General features: G+C 38.4%; 2 protein-coding genes across 10 annotated transcripts in view; both read right to left on the bottom strand.

Annotated features, from left to right (window-relative positions):
- Alg9 (ALG9 alpha-1,2-mannosyltransferase) overlaps window positions 1-10,003 on the bottom strand; it is a 97,951-nt gene extending 87,948 nt beyond the window's left edge. For 7 of the 9 annotated variants that reach the window (XR_009228857.1, XR_009228858.1, XR_006856516.2 and 4 more), the window contains exons 1-4: window positions 9,776-10,003; window positions 8,766-8,907; window positions 6,899-7,033; window positions 1,949-2,019 (exon numbers count right to left, since the gene is read on the bottom strand). Coding sequence is in view for 2 of the 9 variants with exons in the window: in XM_046465874.2 (XP_046321830.1) it covers window positions 1,949-2,019; window positions 6,899-7,033; window positions 8,766-8,907; window positions 9,776-9,906 (479 nt within the window). In the remaining 7 variants the exon portion in view is untranslated. Of the gene's footprint in view, window positions 1-1,948; window positions 2,020-6,898; window positions 7,034-8,765; window positions 8,908-9,606; window positions 9,730-9,775 lie in introns of those variants that run through there. The other 2 variants (XM_046465902.2, XM_046465909.2) reach the window with 2 other exon arrangements.
- Window positions 10,004-11,509: 1,506 nt separating this feature from the next.
- Window positions 11,510-16,420, bottom strand: Fdxacb1 (ferredoxin-fold anticodon binding domain containing 1). The gene is made up of 5 exons (XM_046465923.2): window positions 16,119-16,420; window positions 15,692-15,848; window positions 14,261-14,464; window positions 13,943-14,101; window positions 11,510-13,121 (listed from the first exon to the last, which is right to left on the bottom strand). The coding sequence occupies exons 1-5, from the start codon at window positions 16,288-16,290 to the stop codon at window positions 11,945-11,947; spliced, it is 1,869 nt and encodes a 622-aa protein (XP_046321879.1). The 5' UTR covers window positions 16,291-16,420; the 3' UTR covers window positions 11,510-11,944.
- Window positions 16,421-16,440: the final 20 nt, after the last annotated feature.

Raw genomic sequence — 16,440 nt, 5'->3', positions numbered from 1 at the left:
CTTCTTGCACTTTAGGAGTCTTGTTAGGGAAGTCAAGTCCTAAGCCAACATGATGAAGATTTAGGCTTACTTTTTCTTCTATTAAATTATAGGGTCTCTGTTCTAGTGCTTAAGTCTTTGATCCACTTTGAGTTAATTTTTGTGCAGGGTGAGAGATAGAGGTTTAATTTCATTTTGCTACATATGAATTTCTAGTTTTCCCAGCACCATTTGTTGAATAGGCTATCTTTTCTTCAATGTATATTTTTGGTGCCTTTCTCTAGTATGAGATAACCATATTTATGTGGGTTTGCCTCTGTCTTCTATTCTGTACCATTGGTCTTCATGTCTATTTTGGTGCCAATACCATGACATTTTTGTTATTATTGCTCTGTAGTATAGTTTAAGTTCTGGTATTGTGATGTCTCCTGCTTCACTCTTCTTGCTAAGCACTGCTTTGGCTATTCTGGGTCTCTAATTTTTCCAGAAAACTTCATGATTGCTTTTTCTAGTTCTATGAAGAAAGTCATTGGGATTATTATTTCTGCTGGCTCTAATTCATAATGTCTTACTCCTGTCTTTGTGATTGCCCTATTTTGTGATTTACATTTATTATAATTTCTTGTTCACTAGGATCTTATATCTGGTAATTCTTTGACATCTGGGTTAAAGGTCCAGTTATCAACAGAAATTTTTATAAGACGCCTGGGGAAACTACAATTTAAAGCAAATCTTCAACTTTGGGTTTAGGGAACTACTTGGGTAATTTGAACTCATGCCCCAAACCATCTGAAGACCAACTTATGGCTATAGTTCTCAAAATCAGCACTGGCTTTGTTTTTTCCTCTATTCCACTGAAAGTCAAGACAAAAGGGTTTATTTTAAATCTGACATATTTAGCTGTAGGAAGATTTTTAATAATGATCGTTAAGTTCAAATACCTTTTGATACATCAAAGCATTACTAAAATGTTTGTTATATGCCATGTAAAAAAAAGTGACTGATTATTCTTGTTTTTATTTATTTATTTAGGTACCAGGGATTGAACTCAGGGGCACTTGACCACTGAGCCACATCCCCAGCCCTATTTTGTATTTTATTTAGGGACAGGGTTTCACTGAGCCCCGCCATTGCTGAGGCTGACTTTGAACCCTCAATCCTCCTGTCTCAGCCTCCTGAGCCACTGGGATTACAGGCATGCACCACCGCACCCGGCATGGGAACTATTCTTGTTATTGGAACATTTAAATGCTTAATAATACCATTAACATTCAATCAACTGATAGTTACTTTATGAAAGTCAATGTATTTTGTGCAAATAAGAGCAAAGAACCCTGCATTGGGAATAGTTTCTATCAGATATGCTCTAGGGGAGAGATAAATCATGATTCTGTAACTTAGAATCAAAAATAAAGTTCTATTAAATCCTACTAATGGATTAACAGAATTAAAATTAATAATATGAGCGCCTGGGGCTGGGATTGTGGCTCAGAGGTAGAGCGCTCACCTAGCACAGGCAGGACCCGGGTTCGTTCCTCAGTACCACATAAAAATAAAGGCATTCTGTGGGGTCCATTTACACCTAAAAAAATAAATATTTAAAAAAATAAATAAATAATGATAATATGAGGGCTGGGAATATGTCTCAGTGGTAAAATACTTGCCTAGCATATGCAAGGGTTTGGATTCAAACCCCAGTACCATAAAAAAAATTAATGATATGATATATGAACTTCTCCAAGATGTATATATATAATGAAATATATATATGTGTGTATACACACACACAGAAAAAAAATGATAATTAGAAATATTCCTCTTCAACTATTTTTGCAAACAAGAAGTTGCACTTCAGAGCTAGAAGGAAAGTACATTCTATTTCTGATCATTGCCTGGACTATCAGAGAAATGATCTATGCTATAATGAAATTTCTCCTAGAACTTTTTTTAGCAAAGCTTTTATACTCACTTGTAAAAGTAAAGTTCACAAATACAGCTCACAAAAGCCAGAAGACATCGCAAAAAGTAAAAGACAAGAATCTGAAAAAAACCCAGAAAAATAAAACAGAAGTCACAGATAGGAAACAAAACTCATAAAAATGAAATCACTGTCATTTGTCATCATCAACAAACTGTTCTATCAACTGATACAAGTTTTTGAAAAGCCATATGTATAAAGAACCACACAAACTTTCATATCCCTAGACTCATGATACCTATTTCCAGCAGCAAGGGGAGCCATTCATGAAAATGTCAATTGCAATTAATTTAGTAAAAACTGTCTTAAAAACTTAAAAATGTCCAATTACAAGGATATAGTTAAATAAATTATGCTATGTTGATTTCATGAAATATTATATAGATATTAAAATTCATAATTACAATGATAGTAGACAATTTCTCGCAATATAATACTCATTCACTCCACAAGCACTTCAGACAAAATATATTAAGTAATAACTTCTCACAAATGACTAAGTGAAAATGTACAATACAATATTATTATACATTAGAATTACAGCTATGAAAACTATATGTATATGAAAAGACTGTGAAGGACTATAATACATGGTAAGCATAGCTGTGGCAGCCTGATGGAATTTAAGTTAGTATTTTTCCTTCTATCTCCCAAACTTCTGTAATGTGGTTTTACTAATTTGTATTAAGGACATCAATTTTAAAAACAAAAATAACAAAAAAAGTAGTTATACTGAATAGCTTTTTATACTACAGAATACATATGTTGTGAGAGCACTGAATTCCTCAGAACATAAGCACTAAATACAAAGTATGATTAATACAAATACATATAAGTTGGAAATACTTTCCATGTTCGTTATTGTAACAAAATCTCAAAATGAGTCCAATAAAGTGATCCAAGTAATTCCAGGTTCATTAATACAATAAAATATACTATACAATGAATACTACTATAGATGCTATTAAGAACACAGATATGGGGGCTGGGTTTGTAGCTCAGAGGTAGAGTGCTCACCTAGCATGTGTGAGCTACTGGGTTCGATCCTCAGCACCACATAAAAATAAAATGAAGGTAGTGTGCCCATCTACAACTAAAAAATAAATGTTTAAAAAGAAAAATAAAATGAATACAGATGGGGCCAGACACAGTGGCGTCCGTCTGTAATCCCAGCAGCTCAGGAGGCTGAAACAGGAGGATCACGAGTTCAAAGCCAGCCTCAGTGAAAGCGAGGTGCTAAGCAACTCAGTGAGGCCCTGTCTCTAAATAAAATACAAAACAGGGCTGGGGATGTGGCTCAGTGGTTGAGTGCCCCTGAGTTCAATCTCCAGTACACACACACACACAAACACACACACACACACACAAGAATATAGATAGCCAGATGTGGTTATGCCTGTAATCCTAGTGACTCGGGAGCCTGAGGTAGGAGGATCACAAATTCAAGACCAGCCTCAGCCTGAGTGATTTAGCAAGGCCCAAAGCAAGTTAGGGAGACTCTGCCTCAAAATAGAAAATAAAAAGGGCTGGGATGTAGCACAGTAGTTAAGAACCCCTGGCTTGGGGGGGGGTGGGGGGGCGGGGCTGGGAATGTGGCTCAAGCGGTAGCGCACTCACTTGGCATGCGCGGGGCGCTGGGTTCGATCCTCAGCACCACATAAAAATTAAAAAAATAAAGATGTTGTGTCCACTGCAAACTAAAAAAAAATATAAATATTTTTTAAAAAATTCTCTCTCTCTAAAAAAAAAAAAGATACTGGGTTCATTCCCTGATACCAAAAAACAAAACAACACCAACAACAAAATTTTAAATATATACATGTGCATACACACACACACACACACACACATACATCTATATATACATATATAAAGAGATATACATAGATAATTTTTGGCAATTGTCTGTTTAAGGACTCCTAATGGGAGTGCAAATAAACATTTAGAAAGTTAAAGATTAACATGAACTTATATATGAGAATTGTATTAAGAAGCAAGACAACAATGCTCCACCTCTACTAATATTCAACACAGTACCTAGTTGGTACAAACACAAACACACACACACACTCACACACACTCACACACACACACACCAAAAATAAATAAATAAATAAATAAGATAAAAGGAGTAGAATGGTGGAAACTAAATATACTCTTATAGTTTGGAAACAGTTTATCCAAACCATGCGGTGCTTCATGTGCTGGAAGCATGGTCACTGTGCAGTGATGTTAAGAGTGAACTTTAAGATTCTGAAAGAAAAAAAAAAGAGCAAACTTTAAGAGGGAACAAAGAAAACTAATTAGGCCATGGGGCTCCACCCTCATGAATGAATTAATGCTATCTCTTGGGAGTGGGTCCAGTCTCAGAGATTTAGCGGATGGTGCTAGAAAATTCACTTTACCACATAGCAAAAAAAAAAAAAAAAAAAAGCTGGATCTTTCCAGCTTAATTTTTTATAAAAATTAAACTTCAAATGATTAGTCTTATAAGTGAAAGGTAAAATTATAAAGAGAATACATATAAATATCTCCCTGACCCACCAACCTTGAGAAAAAAATTGATTGATTTCAAGACTATATCAAAGTTAAGAATTTCTGCTCACTAAGACCATGAAGTTAATGACATATGACACTCCAAGAGAAAGATGTCCAATATCTAAAACCCAATTAGGGGAAAAAAAAAAAAAAAGAGCAAAAACCCAATAGAAAAATAAGCAAAGGACATGAACAGGTAATTCACAGGAAAGGAAATAAGAAGACTAACAAATATATGTAGAAACATTCTACCTCATCAGTATCAGAGTAATGGAATCAAAATGAGAAGCATCTTACTTTCACAAGAAAGTAAAAAATATCAAACACTTAAGTGAAGTGACGAAGCTAGAACCTCAATTTTGTGCAGCCATATGGATAGCAATCTGGCAGGACTCAGAGGTAAATAAGCCTAAGGATCCATGTGTGGCATTCCCTCCTGAGCGCATACTTCAGAGAAATTCATACACAGATCCAGAAGGAGATGATACAAAGGTGTTCTCGTTTGGAGTAGCAAGAAGTTAGAAAGGTAGCCATCACTACAGGTGTGAATTATTACCATACTCTCACAGCAACAACCATCTTTCTCTACTCCTCAGCATTACTATATTGGGGCAGGGACTCTCTGAACTACAATTCCCTTTGGCAGATGGTTCTCTTTTGGTTCCATTGACAGAACTAACAGGAAGAAGGAAATTGCTGTTCACATCAATGATATAAGAGGGTAATTGAGGGCTGGAGTTGTAGCTTAGTGGTAGAACACTTGTCTAGCAAGTGTGAGGCATTGATTAGGTTCAATCCTCAGCACCACATAAAAATAAAGGTATTGTGTCCATCTATTAAAAAAAAGAGGATAATTGATATAAGAGAAAAACTATGTCAAACATGTCAATTTAAAGTGGATATACAAATGGAAATAAAAAATGCCAAACACTGCATATTTTTAGTTCTCTACTAAGTCTTTCATCCTATATTTTCTCTCCTCTGACAAACTGAAAAACAGAAATGAGATACTAGGTAGAGGAGGGAGGGAAGGACAGTGTTCTGTCATTCTGTCACTTTTCACCAGTGCTACCTTTCTGATCATTTTTTTATTTTTCTTTTTTCTTTCTTTCTTTTTTTTTTTTTTTTGGTACCAGGTATTGAACCTTTTAATGCTCTATAAATGTGGAGGGAAAAAAAATAGTCAAATCCTTGATAGATCCTTATATAATCTGGCCTCTTCCTACCTCCTCAGTCTCATCTAATCCACTCAACCCCTCTCTATCTCTTCCAAGACTCAAACCTATTTATTCAAGAAGACCATGCTGCTTCTTTCCAGGCTAAAGGTCTTGGTCTACAAGGCTCTTCCCAACTTCTTTAGTCTCATCAAGCCAACTTCTTCAGTTCTCTAATCAGAGACTTCTGCTTTAAGGAAGATGAGCCTTTTCCCTATTCCTCTTGCTAAGTAAATAAAAAAACTCTGGATAAAATATTAAAAATGCACTCAAGAATATTCTAAAGATATAGAAAACACTCCAATCAAGGCTTGTCTCTCTAGCCTCAATACTGGCATAGAAGAGACACAGGAAACAATCAGTGAACTGGAAAACAGAAGAACAGAAATATTCAATGTGGATAACAGAGAAAACAGATTAGGGGAAAAATAAAGATCAGAACTTCAGGGACCTGTAGGACTAATAACAAAAAATTCTTGTCATTGAAATTCCGAAAGGAGAGGAGAAACTGAACAGGACTAAAAAAGTACTCAAGAAGCCCCCAAATTTGGCAAAAGGCATAAACTTAAAGATATAACAATCTGAGCAAACTCAAAAAACTCCACGTCAAGACATCATAATCAAATTCCTGAAAACTAATCAGGTAAGGTCCCAGTTAAATCAATTATTCTTCAGCACTCTGCTTAAATCAGTACTTCCTAATGCTATCCTACTGCACCTTGTATGCACCTTGGATGTATTGTCTTCCCCTGTAAAACCTACTGCCACTTAGAATGACTTGTTCAGTGTTCATCTTTCCCACTGAACTATAAGTTCCATAAAGCAAGAACTTACTTGGTCATTGTTATAGCCATATCACAACGTCTTAGTAAATAAAAGCTATTCCATTAATATTTGTTGAATGAGGTATTATAAATATTTTTTTTTTCCAAAAGAAGCCTCCTCTTGGCTGGGTGTGGCAGTGCCCACCTGTAGTTCTAGCTACTGCAGAGGCTGAAGTGGGAAAATCATGCAAGCCCAGATGTTTAAGACCAGCGTAGGCAACGTAACAAAATCCTGTCTGGAAAGAAGAAAGGAAAGGAAAAAAGGTCCCCTCTTAACTATCAATCAGCTTTGTCCCTTCTTCAAACTGTTGCAGAGACTTACCTCTTAATCAGCTGTGATTGCTTTCAAGTCGGCCTGTCCTTACCTTATTAGTTTGTAGAATTCTTGCATGAAATGCAGCTGGCCAGGCATGAAGCAACAGGTAAGCATAGGAGCGAATGGCATACACTGGGGAATATTCCCAAGTTTGAAACCCCTTTCCGTAGATGAGGTAGTGTGTCTACAAGTACAAACAGACAGATTCAGGATTATATTGACCAAAAATCTCTCTTAAGAGGATACACATAAAGTTTCTGAGTAAAAATATTAAAGAGACAAAGGTACACCAAAAATGCAAAATTCTCAACATCTGAAACCAGTGGATCAGAATCAAAATGACCCAATATTTAAAATATTAAGAGCCAGGCATGGTGGCGCATGCCCATAATCCCAGCAACTTGGGAGGCTGAGGGAGGAGGATTCCAAGTTCAAAGCCAGCCTTAGCAACTTATCAAGGCCCTGAGCAACTTAGCAAGACCCTATCTCAAAATAAAAATTAAAATTAGAAAAAGGGTTGAGGATGTGGCTCAGTGGTAAAGAACCTCTGGGTTCAATCCCTGGTACCAAAAAAAATTTTTTAAATAAAAATAAAATATTATGATATAAATTCTACAAGATTGCTGCTTAGTCAACACCGAAAGTTTAAATTTTACTCCTATTTTTTTTAGTAGTCTTTAGGCAACATAGACAAATTCTAAATCTTTTTTTTTTTTTTTGTAGTTGTAGATGGACAGAATGCCTTTTATTTTTATGCAGTGCTAAGGACCGAACCCAGAGCCTCACAAGTGCTAGACAAGTGCTGTGCCACTGAACTTCAGCCCAGCCCAAATTCTAAATCCTACACTTTCCTTACTATCCACACTAACCATCCTTTCTCCATTTTTTGATGCAAAATATGATCAGAAAATTTTACTTGTGAATTTTCTAAAAAAAGAAGCCACAGGTAATGTATAAATATATAAATCAAAAAACAGCATTATTCAATGGATCGATGGACAAAGAAAATGTGGTAGCTATAAAAATGGATTTTTATGCAGCCAGAAAAAAATAGAATTCAATCATTTGCAGGAAAATGAATGGAACTGGAGAGCATCGTGTTAGGCAAAATAAGTCAAATCCAGAAGGTCAAGGGTCAATGTATTTTGTCATGGAAGCTAGAGAGAACAAGGGGATAAAAAGGATCTTGTGAAAATATAAGGGAGACCAACAGAATAGAGGAAGGAGACAGGATGTGAGGAGGGGAGGTAAAGGGGAGGAACTAGGAAGTAAAATTGACCAAATTATGTTAAGTGTAAGTACGGAAATCTCTATTATATATAATTATAATGAACCAATAAAATATTTGTGAAAAAGGGGGAAAAAAGAAACAGCACTGTAAGCATATTATTTAGTAACAGTTTATTTTGGTACATCAGAAGAAATAACTAAAAAGATTGAAAGAAAGTGAATGCCTATAGGAAGTGGAACTTGGACATAAGAAGTAGAATAAGGAGCTGTTTTTCCTCCGAGTTTTGTAGTAATTGTTAACTATAAAAACAATGTCCAAGTATTATTTTAAGAAAACATTTATTTTTTTTAATATTTATTTTATAGTTGTAGTTGGACACAATACCTTTATTTAACTCATTTATTTTTTATGTGGTGCTGATAATCGAACCCAGAGTCCCGCATGAGACAAGTGCTCTACGGCTGGGCCCCAACCCCAGCCCAAGAAAACATTTAAAAGGTAATTTCAAATAACACTTCTGAGTAAAACACTGAAATTTCCTCCATCTTCAATAGTAGATAAGTCAAGTTTTTAGGCTACAAGAGTGAAAAGCTATTGTTCTAGTCGTCACACTTGTATCTTGATTGTAATAAGAACCCAGCAGCAAAATCAGGAACAAAACCCAAAAACTAAAGGAATCACCTACTGGTTCCCAGTAGTTGAATGTTTCATCGCAGTCAGAGATGTTGCTCAGGAGAGCAGCACATAACCTTGCTGAGAGCAGACACTTGAAAGCAGTAGATCCTTCAGGTGCCCAGACCTGTCCTGCTTTGTTTCCAGATAACCTGCTTAGAAGCAAAGAACAAAACAAACAATAAAAAGCATGTGTCAGGAAGGACCTACTAACCAAAAGGACTAAAATTAGGACAAGAAAGGCAAGGGAGATCAAAGCACTTAAGTCATTCACCTAAGAAGGTGAACCGTTTGTTGTTCTGAGTAGAATGTGTAAGGAATTAAGGCTTTAATCACTCCTTCAACTTTGTTTTTAAGGCATAAGTTCATTCATACACTTTATTTTGTTGCAACTTCAACACTTCATCTCAAACCAACTACTCACTCACTTTAAGGCCTCTAAGCTGTCATTCTCCTTTTCTTTCTTTCCTTAACAAGGTCATTACTTTCCATGGCTCTATTCATTTTCCCATGTGTTCAAATGAATAGAGGCCTAATATGTGCAAGGTCCATGACCTCTTCGAATTCCACGTGTTGACAGTTCCTAGCCTGCAGTCTCCTGGCTTGGGGAGAGGTGGCTGCAGGTGCTGGAGGCTGGGGGGGCCCACGCAGAAGAGTAAAGGGGGCCTTCGGGGAGAATAAGAGAAGCTGTGAGAAACAGCCTTAAAAAGCATACTCTTTGATCCTGCCAACATCTCCCACAGCTCTGCCAACTCAAGACTAAGAAGCCTGCCCACTCTGGGCCTGGGCCAGAGCGTCACAGACCCGCATTCTCAAGGTTTCTAAACTAGACAAGGATCCCGAGGTGTAGAGACCTAAGGCATAGCAAAAACCGAACTCGGAAGCCGACCCGCCCGAAAGAGTGGAAGCACCAGGCTGGAGGGGCCCGGGCCTCGCAGAGGGAGGCCGCGCGGGTGAAATCCTCCAGAGTAGCCCCGACAGCGCCGGCGGCCGGCCACGCCCCCGCCGCTCCCGCAGACGTACTCCGGCCGGTGCTCTGCGCTTCCCGGATCTCGGCTGCCCAGCAGTTCCCGCAACTTGTCCGCGGCTGATGCCGTTTCCCCGCCGCTGCCGCCACCGCCCTTCAGGCGCTGCCGACCCCCTCGGCTAGCCATGACAAGAGAAGGGGCTAAAAAGGTAGAATTCAACACGCTACGAAGTCGGCCAGAGCGCACACATAGCTTGGCTGGCAAACGGTGTCCGCCGAGGGACAAAAGACCTTGACATGCGCAGAAAAGACTAAATTATAATGTTACTGGCCAATTGGGGCAAATTCCTTAGAAAATTAATAGGATCTTTCCCCATCATGGCTATCCCTTCCTCCTTCCAGCCCTGGCAGTCCCCCCCACTTTAACATTCCTCTTCAAATTTCAGCATTCTTTCTACATACAAAAATCTGTCCTTCAGTTACCCTAATTAAATGAAAGCACAAATACAAAGTGATTAACCGACCTGGAAAGTGAGTTGTGCAGAGAATTCAGTTAAAGATCACAGCACAACTGTCTATCACAGGAAAGGTCCCTAACCGCTCACTTTAACACCTTGCCCTCTCTGTATTTTGGTGATAGTAACAGAGCTAGTAGCTAATAAATGACTGCTTTTAGAGACACAAAACAGTAATGCCAGAATATGAACTGAGAAGTAAAAGACTTATGAAATTCTGTGGAGCAAATTTAACCAAACACAAGTCATTGTCATTAGGTAAAATGACTACTATGATGCCGTAGTACTATTTTATCCTTTTATAATTTCTCACAATCTTGCTTTATTGAGAAAGAAATTATTTCTTCTCAATAAAGAAGGAAACCTTGCTTTATTGAGAAGGAAATTAAATGTTCCACAGCTAGCAAATGGTGGAGTTATATTCCAACTGTTGACTGAACTGACTACAAACCTATGTCCTTTCCACCAGATCAAGGCAAAGTGCTTGACTTAACAGCATTTTTACAAAGGCACATTGCTGATAACATATCTGCAACTCTCAGTGATCATTCATCTAATCCTAACACTGTCCATTCTCCAATCTCAGCATCTCTGTCCTGCCCTGTGGAGGTTTGTAACAGTAAGTTAAATAGTTTACATAGGACGTGCTGAACTTGATAGGGCCCCAGAAGATCATGATTATAATGAAACTTCTCAGTATTAAAAAATGGAGATTGATCATATTGTTCAATTCCCACATGCAGTCCTGAGTTAACAAGGTCAAATATCCAACTTGGATATATCTAATATATCTGTTTCCTATTGAAAGTAGTAACAGAAAATAACAGAAAGAACATGTCGTTAGAGTCAAACCCAAATGTTAACCATAATCTGATACTTACTAGCTCCATGACTTTCATAATGGTCAACCACAAAAGAAATACAATAAGAGAAGCTATGAGAAATAGCCTTAAAAAGCATACAATGATACAATGATAATACAATGATAATAATGCCAATTACAGGGCTGGGGTTGTGGCTCAGTGGCAGAGTACTTCCCTCCCACGTGTGAGGCACTGGGTTTGATCCTCAGTACCACATAAAAATGAATAAACAAAATAAAGATATTGCCCATGTATAACTAAAAGAATATGTTTTAAAAAATATGTTATTTAAAAAATAAGTTACAACTTACCAACCTAAGAGATGTTGATCTAACTCCCAAAAACACTCTCATAAATTGATTTAGTGAGATGATAAATAGAGTTAAGGGAAGAGAACTGACAATGTGGAAAATATATTTATGAATATATTTGATAAGACATCCAAATTCTACTGCCTCTTCAGCAATAGAGCATCTGAAGTACAAAATACTGTTTTATTTGTTGTCTTATTCATTACTCCAGACAAAAATAACACACAATTCCAAGGGTCACTGATCATATTACAGTCTAAAAATTTAAATGATGAGTCACAGATTATCTTTAAGGTCAACCAACAATGATAGAGTCACAAAGAACATGATATTACAATATAAAACACAGTCCAGAAAAGACAACTAGTTATAAGTTGTTCTTTTTATTTTTTTCCCCCCTTACAGTATTGGGGAATAAACTCAATGCCTTGGGCATGCCAGGAAAGCACTCTACCACTGAGCTACATCCCTTGTCCAAGTTGTTGTTTTTTAACCACACCAACAAAGGATCATACTATAAAAATGAATTTACTAAACTATCGAGGTATAACATGTAGCTGTTGTTGAATCTCCTTCCTAAATTGGGACTGCATTGATGCTACCTGCTGCTGGGTGAGGGCTTTATCACAGGTCTGGTAGGTCAATCTATAGCAGAGACTGACCTGCTCAGTCTTTGGATGATGAAAACGACCAAGGAATTGTATGGATATAATAGTGTCCTGGGACACTGCTCGAGCCACAGTGTGAAACTCTAGTTCATCAAATCCTTTCTCCTCATTTAACCAAAAACTAATATCATGTACATAACATGGAGGATACAGGGAATAACTCTTAAAGGGTTCTATTTCTCCAGGAACAAACTTTTTCATGAAACGGTTATCAAAGGTCCACAACATTCTCCAATCAGCGATACCCCAAGTAAGCATGGCTAATAAGTCCAAGTTTATAGACACAAACACAAAATACTGGTCTTTATGTGTTATGTTTGCAGCAGATGAGGTGACAGATCCAATGATCAGATCCTTGGCACAATCTGGACCAAAATTATGAGACTTCACGTGAATCATATAATTGTTTGCATTCAGTTGAGGGACAAATTCCACTGAACTGCTCAGCATTGATCCCTCTGGCAATGTCTGGGTCAGGAAGCTATCTAGAATTCCTGTCAGGTGATTCAGCAGTGACGGAAGACAGCCATCCTTCAGACTTTGATTAAACCCAAGGATTAATAAAGTCTCATGAAACGCCGGCATCGTGAAAGGCAAAATGTGACATTTCCGAAAAACAGGTCCACTGAGGATATACAAAGAACCCGGGAGGAAGTCTGGTGCTTGGATAATGGCCTGAACATGAACTAGAAGAGAAGATCTAAGCCAGACTTTGGCTTGTCCAGAGATTCCTTCATGAACTTCTTTGCCATCTCTTCTAGGACTCTTGTAAATGCTAAATTGTGAAAATGACACAAGAAAGTCCTCCATTTCTTTTGTTATTTCACCATTTAGGAACTCAGAATCTGAGTTATCTTCATGGAGATTGATCCAAAAGGAAGACATACTGTCACAATTCCAGGAAGGGAGAACACTGGTACCTTCCAGTGGCAGCAAAGGGAAGGAACACTTCAGCCTTTTAAGAGGGAAAATTTTGCCCAATTCAACAATGAGTTTCTCATTTATGATTTTGATAGGATGACAAGAAGATGCTTCCAGGAAACCCCTATTTAAAGACACACACAAAAAAACAGCTTTTCTCACTTAAAATAATAATTATAATATAGCTAGAATTGAAAGCACAAATGGTTATGCAGAAAAGAATTATCTTTGCCGTGCACAGTGATGCACACCTGTAATCCCATCAATTTGGGAGGCTGAGGCAGGAGGATCACAAGTTCAAAGTCAGCCTCAGCAACTTAGCAAGGCCCTAAGCAATTCAGTGAAAACTTGTCTCTAAATAAAACATAAAAAAGGGGGACTGGGGTTATGAAACAGCGGTAGAGCGCTTGCCTAGCACGTGCGAGGCCCTGGGTTCGATCCTCAGCACTACATATAAATAAATAAATAATAAAAGTAATATGTCAAACTACAACTAAAAAATAAATACTAAAAAAAAAAAAAAGAAAGGGCTGGGGATGCTGGGGATGTGGCTCAGTAGTTAAGTGCCCCAGTACCAAAAAAAGAAAAGAATTATCCTTAAGTTTACCCTGAAAGGAAACAAAGAAATGGTCTACCATAAAGAGAACTATCACAGAGGATTTTTGGTCTTTTTTGTTTGTTTGTTTCCAGTTCTGGCTATCAAACCCAGAGTCTCACAAATGATAGGTAAGAGCTTTGACCATGAACTACACTGCTAGCACAGGAGAGATAACATGTATTCCAGAATTCTGGCAGCCACCACCCCTACAATATGCCCTAGTGACAAGCATTCACAGCACAACCTCATTAACAGTTTATATACCATCTATTCAAAATATGATTGCCACCAAGATAATTAGGATACAATTAGAAATGGAAGTGATTTCCAGCAAAATAATAAGTTACCTGTTCAACTTTCCTGCAAGTGCTTTTGGTTCTGAAAAGGAAAACCACTGGTCTCCCAGTTTTATACTGAAGACTCTGGGCTGAGAACCTTCAAAAGGTAGGCTCCGGGTAAAGATATGATTCAAAGCACCTTCTATGTGAAAGGACTTATCTTGACTCCTGGCAGAAAAGACATTAATATGAAATCTATCATTATTAAAGAAAGCAAGTATTTCTAATATTTCTAGAGACTGGATTGGGAAATTGGCAGGGGAAATCTCTATAGTATTTCTTGTCATTAGTGAGAGAGATGAACAAGGAAAAGGCCTAGGTACTTACCTATATCCAGTGCATTTGTATCCTGGCACAGCCTCACACCTGAAGGGAAGCACATCACTTAAAATGAGGCCCCCAAGAGCAGCCATGGCAACCACTTGCCAACTGTTGTGCCATTCTCTCTGGGGCTTATCAGCAGAAGTTCCACCTTGTCCTCTACACAATGCCACATGCACTTCTCCTTCCTCTGCAAGAACATCTACACAGCTTGTACAGGGGAAAAAAAAAACAAACAGAAATTTATCAGAAACAAGTAGAAATTACCATAAGGGCAGTAATATACACATAGCTTAGCCTTGAAATAATTAAAACCCAATCATACTTGCAAGGTCTGCTAAACCTCAAACATACAAGAACAATGTAGTCAAATGCCTTTTAACAACATTCATCATCTGCTATGCATTTGTGTTGTTCATTAATATGTCAGAGAAAGTTCAATATTTGCAAAGTTCCTATACATGATTCACTGCTTGGGCTGTTTCTTCCCATTTAGAAATTTTTTTCACTGCCTTCTGCCTATCAAAATTCTATAATACTTTGCTGGGCGCAGGGACACAACCTGTAATCCCAGTAATTTAGGCGGCTGAGGCAGGAGGATTCCAAGTTCAAGGCCAGCCTCAGCAACTTAGGAGGCCCTAAGCAATTTGGCAAGACCCTGACTCAAAATTTAAAATAAAAAGTACTGAGCATGTAGCTCAATAGTAAAGTGTCCCTGGGTTCAATCGCCAGTACCCAAAGGAAAAAAAACAAAACTATAAATTCTAGTATGATTTTAAACTCAATAATTTTATAAGGCAGTTACCTTTAGTATCCTCAGTTTATAAAGAGAAAATATAAGTACCTAATGGAATAAGTATTTGCCTATAATCGTCAACTGTTAAGTGGTGGGCCAGATTTGAATCCAGGCAGTTTAGCTCCTAAACCCACGCTCAGCATCCAACTATACTGGCTGTCAATATTTTGCATTAAAAATAATCCCTTGGGCTGAAGTTGTAGGTCAGTGGTAGAGCACAAGCCTCACATGCATGAGGCACTGAGTTCGATCCTCAGCACCACATAAAAATAAATAAAGATATTGTGTCCATCTACAACTAAAAAAAATATTTAAAATATAAATATAAGGAGCTGGGGCTGTAGCTTAGTGGTAGAGTGCTTGCCTTGCATGTATGAGGCATTGGGTTCGATCCTCAGCTCCACATATAAATACATAAATAAATAATTATTTTTTTAAAAAATAAATAAATATAAAATAATATTATCCCCTTTATTACCAAAAGCATGCTATTTCTACTTTTATTTAGCATTCAGGGTTGTATGTATGCCTTTCCAAATAAGCTTTGGAGTCCTTCGGAGCTTTATATTCTAAACTTATAGTATTTGAGTGCACTATGTTTTGTACACTGTAAACATTTTACTTGTGATGGCTCTCCTCACCTCTGGAAAAACTTGGCAAGTAGCTTCCTGTTCTTAGCTACTCCAGCTTTGCGTCCACAGTGCGGAAAGTTAAAATAAATTCGATCAAACTCTCTGTCTTGTGGTTCAAAAGCATTTGCCAATTGGGTGCAGTCTACACAGAAACGTATCTCGGTACCTGGCAAAGGAAGTTTAGAGGCGCAGAATACAGATAGGAAAATGTCTTAAGATCAGGCAACAGGGAAAAAAAAAGAAAAAGAAAACAACTCCCAAACCCTCCAGGCTGCCATGCAAACCAGTCTTGGCCTAGCAACACACAAGGATTCCTGCGAAATAGTTAGGAAGCTCCAGAGCAATCCCCACATCCCCATCCCTTCCACTAAGAGGCGCAGGCGGATGGGCAGGGCTTCGCGGGGGCGGGGCTTCGCGGGAGGGCGGGTCTTGCTACCTCGCTCGCGCAAGCGCTGCAGATTCTCCCGGGCCACCGGATCCCGGGCCAACTCCGCCGGGTGCTGAAGGCAGGTGGCAGTGAGACAAACGCTAGAATCCAGGGTCTCGCTTAGAGCGGCGGCGAAGGAGAAATTCCCCTCCCCAACCAACAGGAGGCGCCGAGGGCCCATGGCCTTCACTGCTTCACCTCACGCATTCTCCGTGGCGCTCGTTTGACGTCACTTCCTTCACAGATTTCTGCCCGCTCCTTCCCCACCGGTCACTGTTTGATGACGCACCCACAGCGCCTGGTTGTCTTTGACAAACTAGTGCAGCGACTC

The sequence above is a fragment of the Marmota monax genome, unplaced genomic scaffold (genome assembly GCF_021218885.2).
Source record: "Marmota monax isolate L192 unplaced genomic scaffold, Marmota_monax_Labrador192_F-V1.1 WCK01_AAM20220418_F8-fsc00045, whole genome shotgun sequence".
NCBI lineage: Eukaryota > Metazoa > Chordata > Mammalia > Rodentia > Sciuridae > Marmota > Marmota monax.
Note: the sequence above shows the minus strand (reverse complement) of the source record. Positions and strands in the feature narration are given on the sequence as shown.

Excerpts from the sequence above, each read along its gene's own strand:
- Fdxacb1 (XM_046465923.2), bottom strand. The coding sequence starts at position 16,290 with ATGGGCCCTCGGCGCCTCCTGTTGGTTGGGGAGGGGAATTTCTCCTTC. Across the intron at positions 15,849-16,118 it reads GCAGCGCTTGCGCGAGCGAG|GTACCGAGATACGTTTCTGT; the intron begins GTAGCAAGACCC and ends TTCCTTTGCCAG. Across the intron at positions 14,465-15,691 it reads CTTGCCAAGTTTTTCCAGAG|CTGTGTAGATGTTCTTGCAG; the intron begins GTGAGGAGAGCC and ends CCCCTGTACAAG.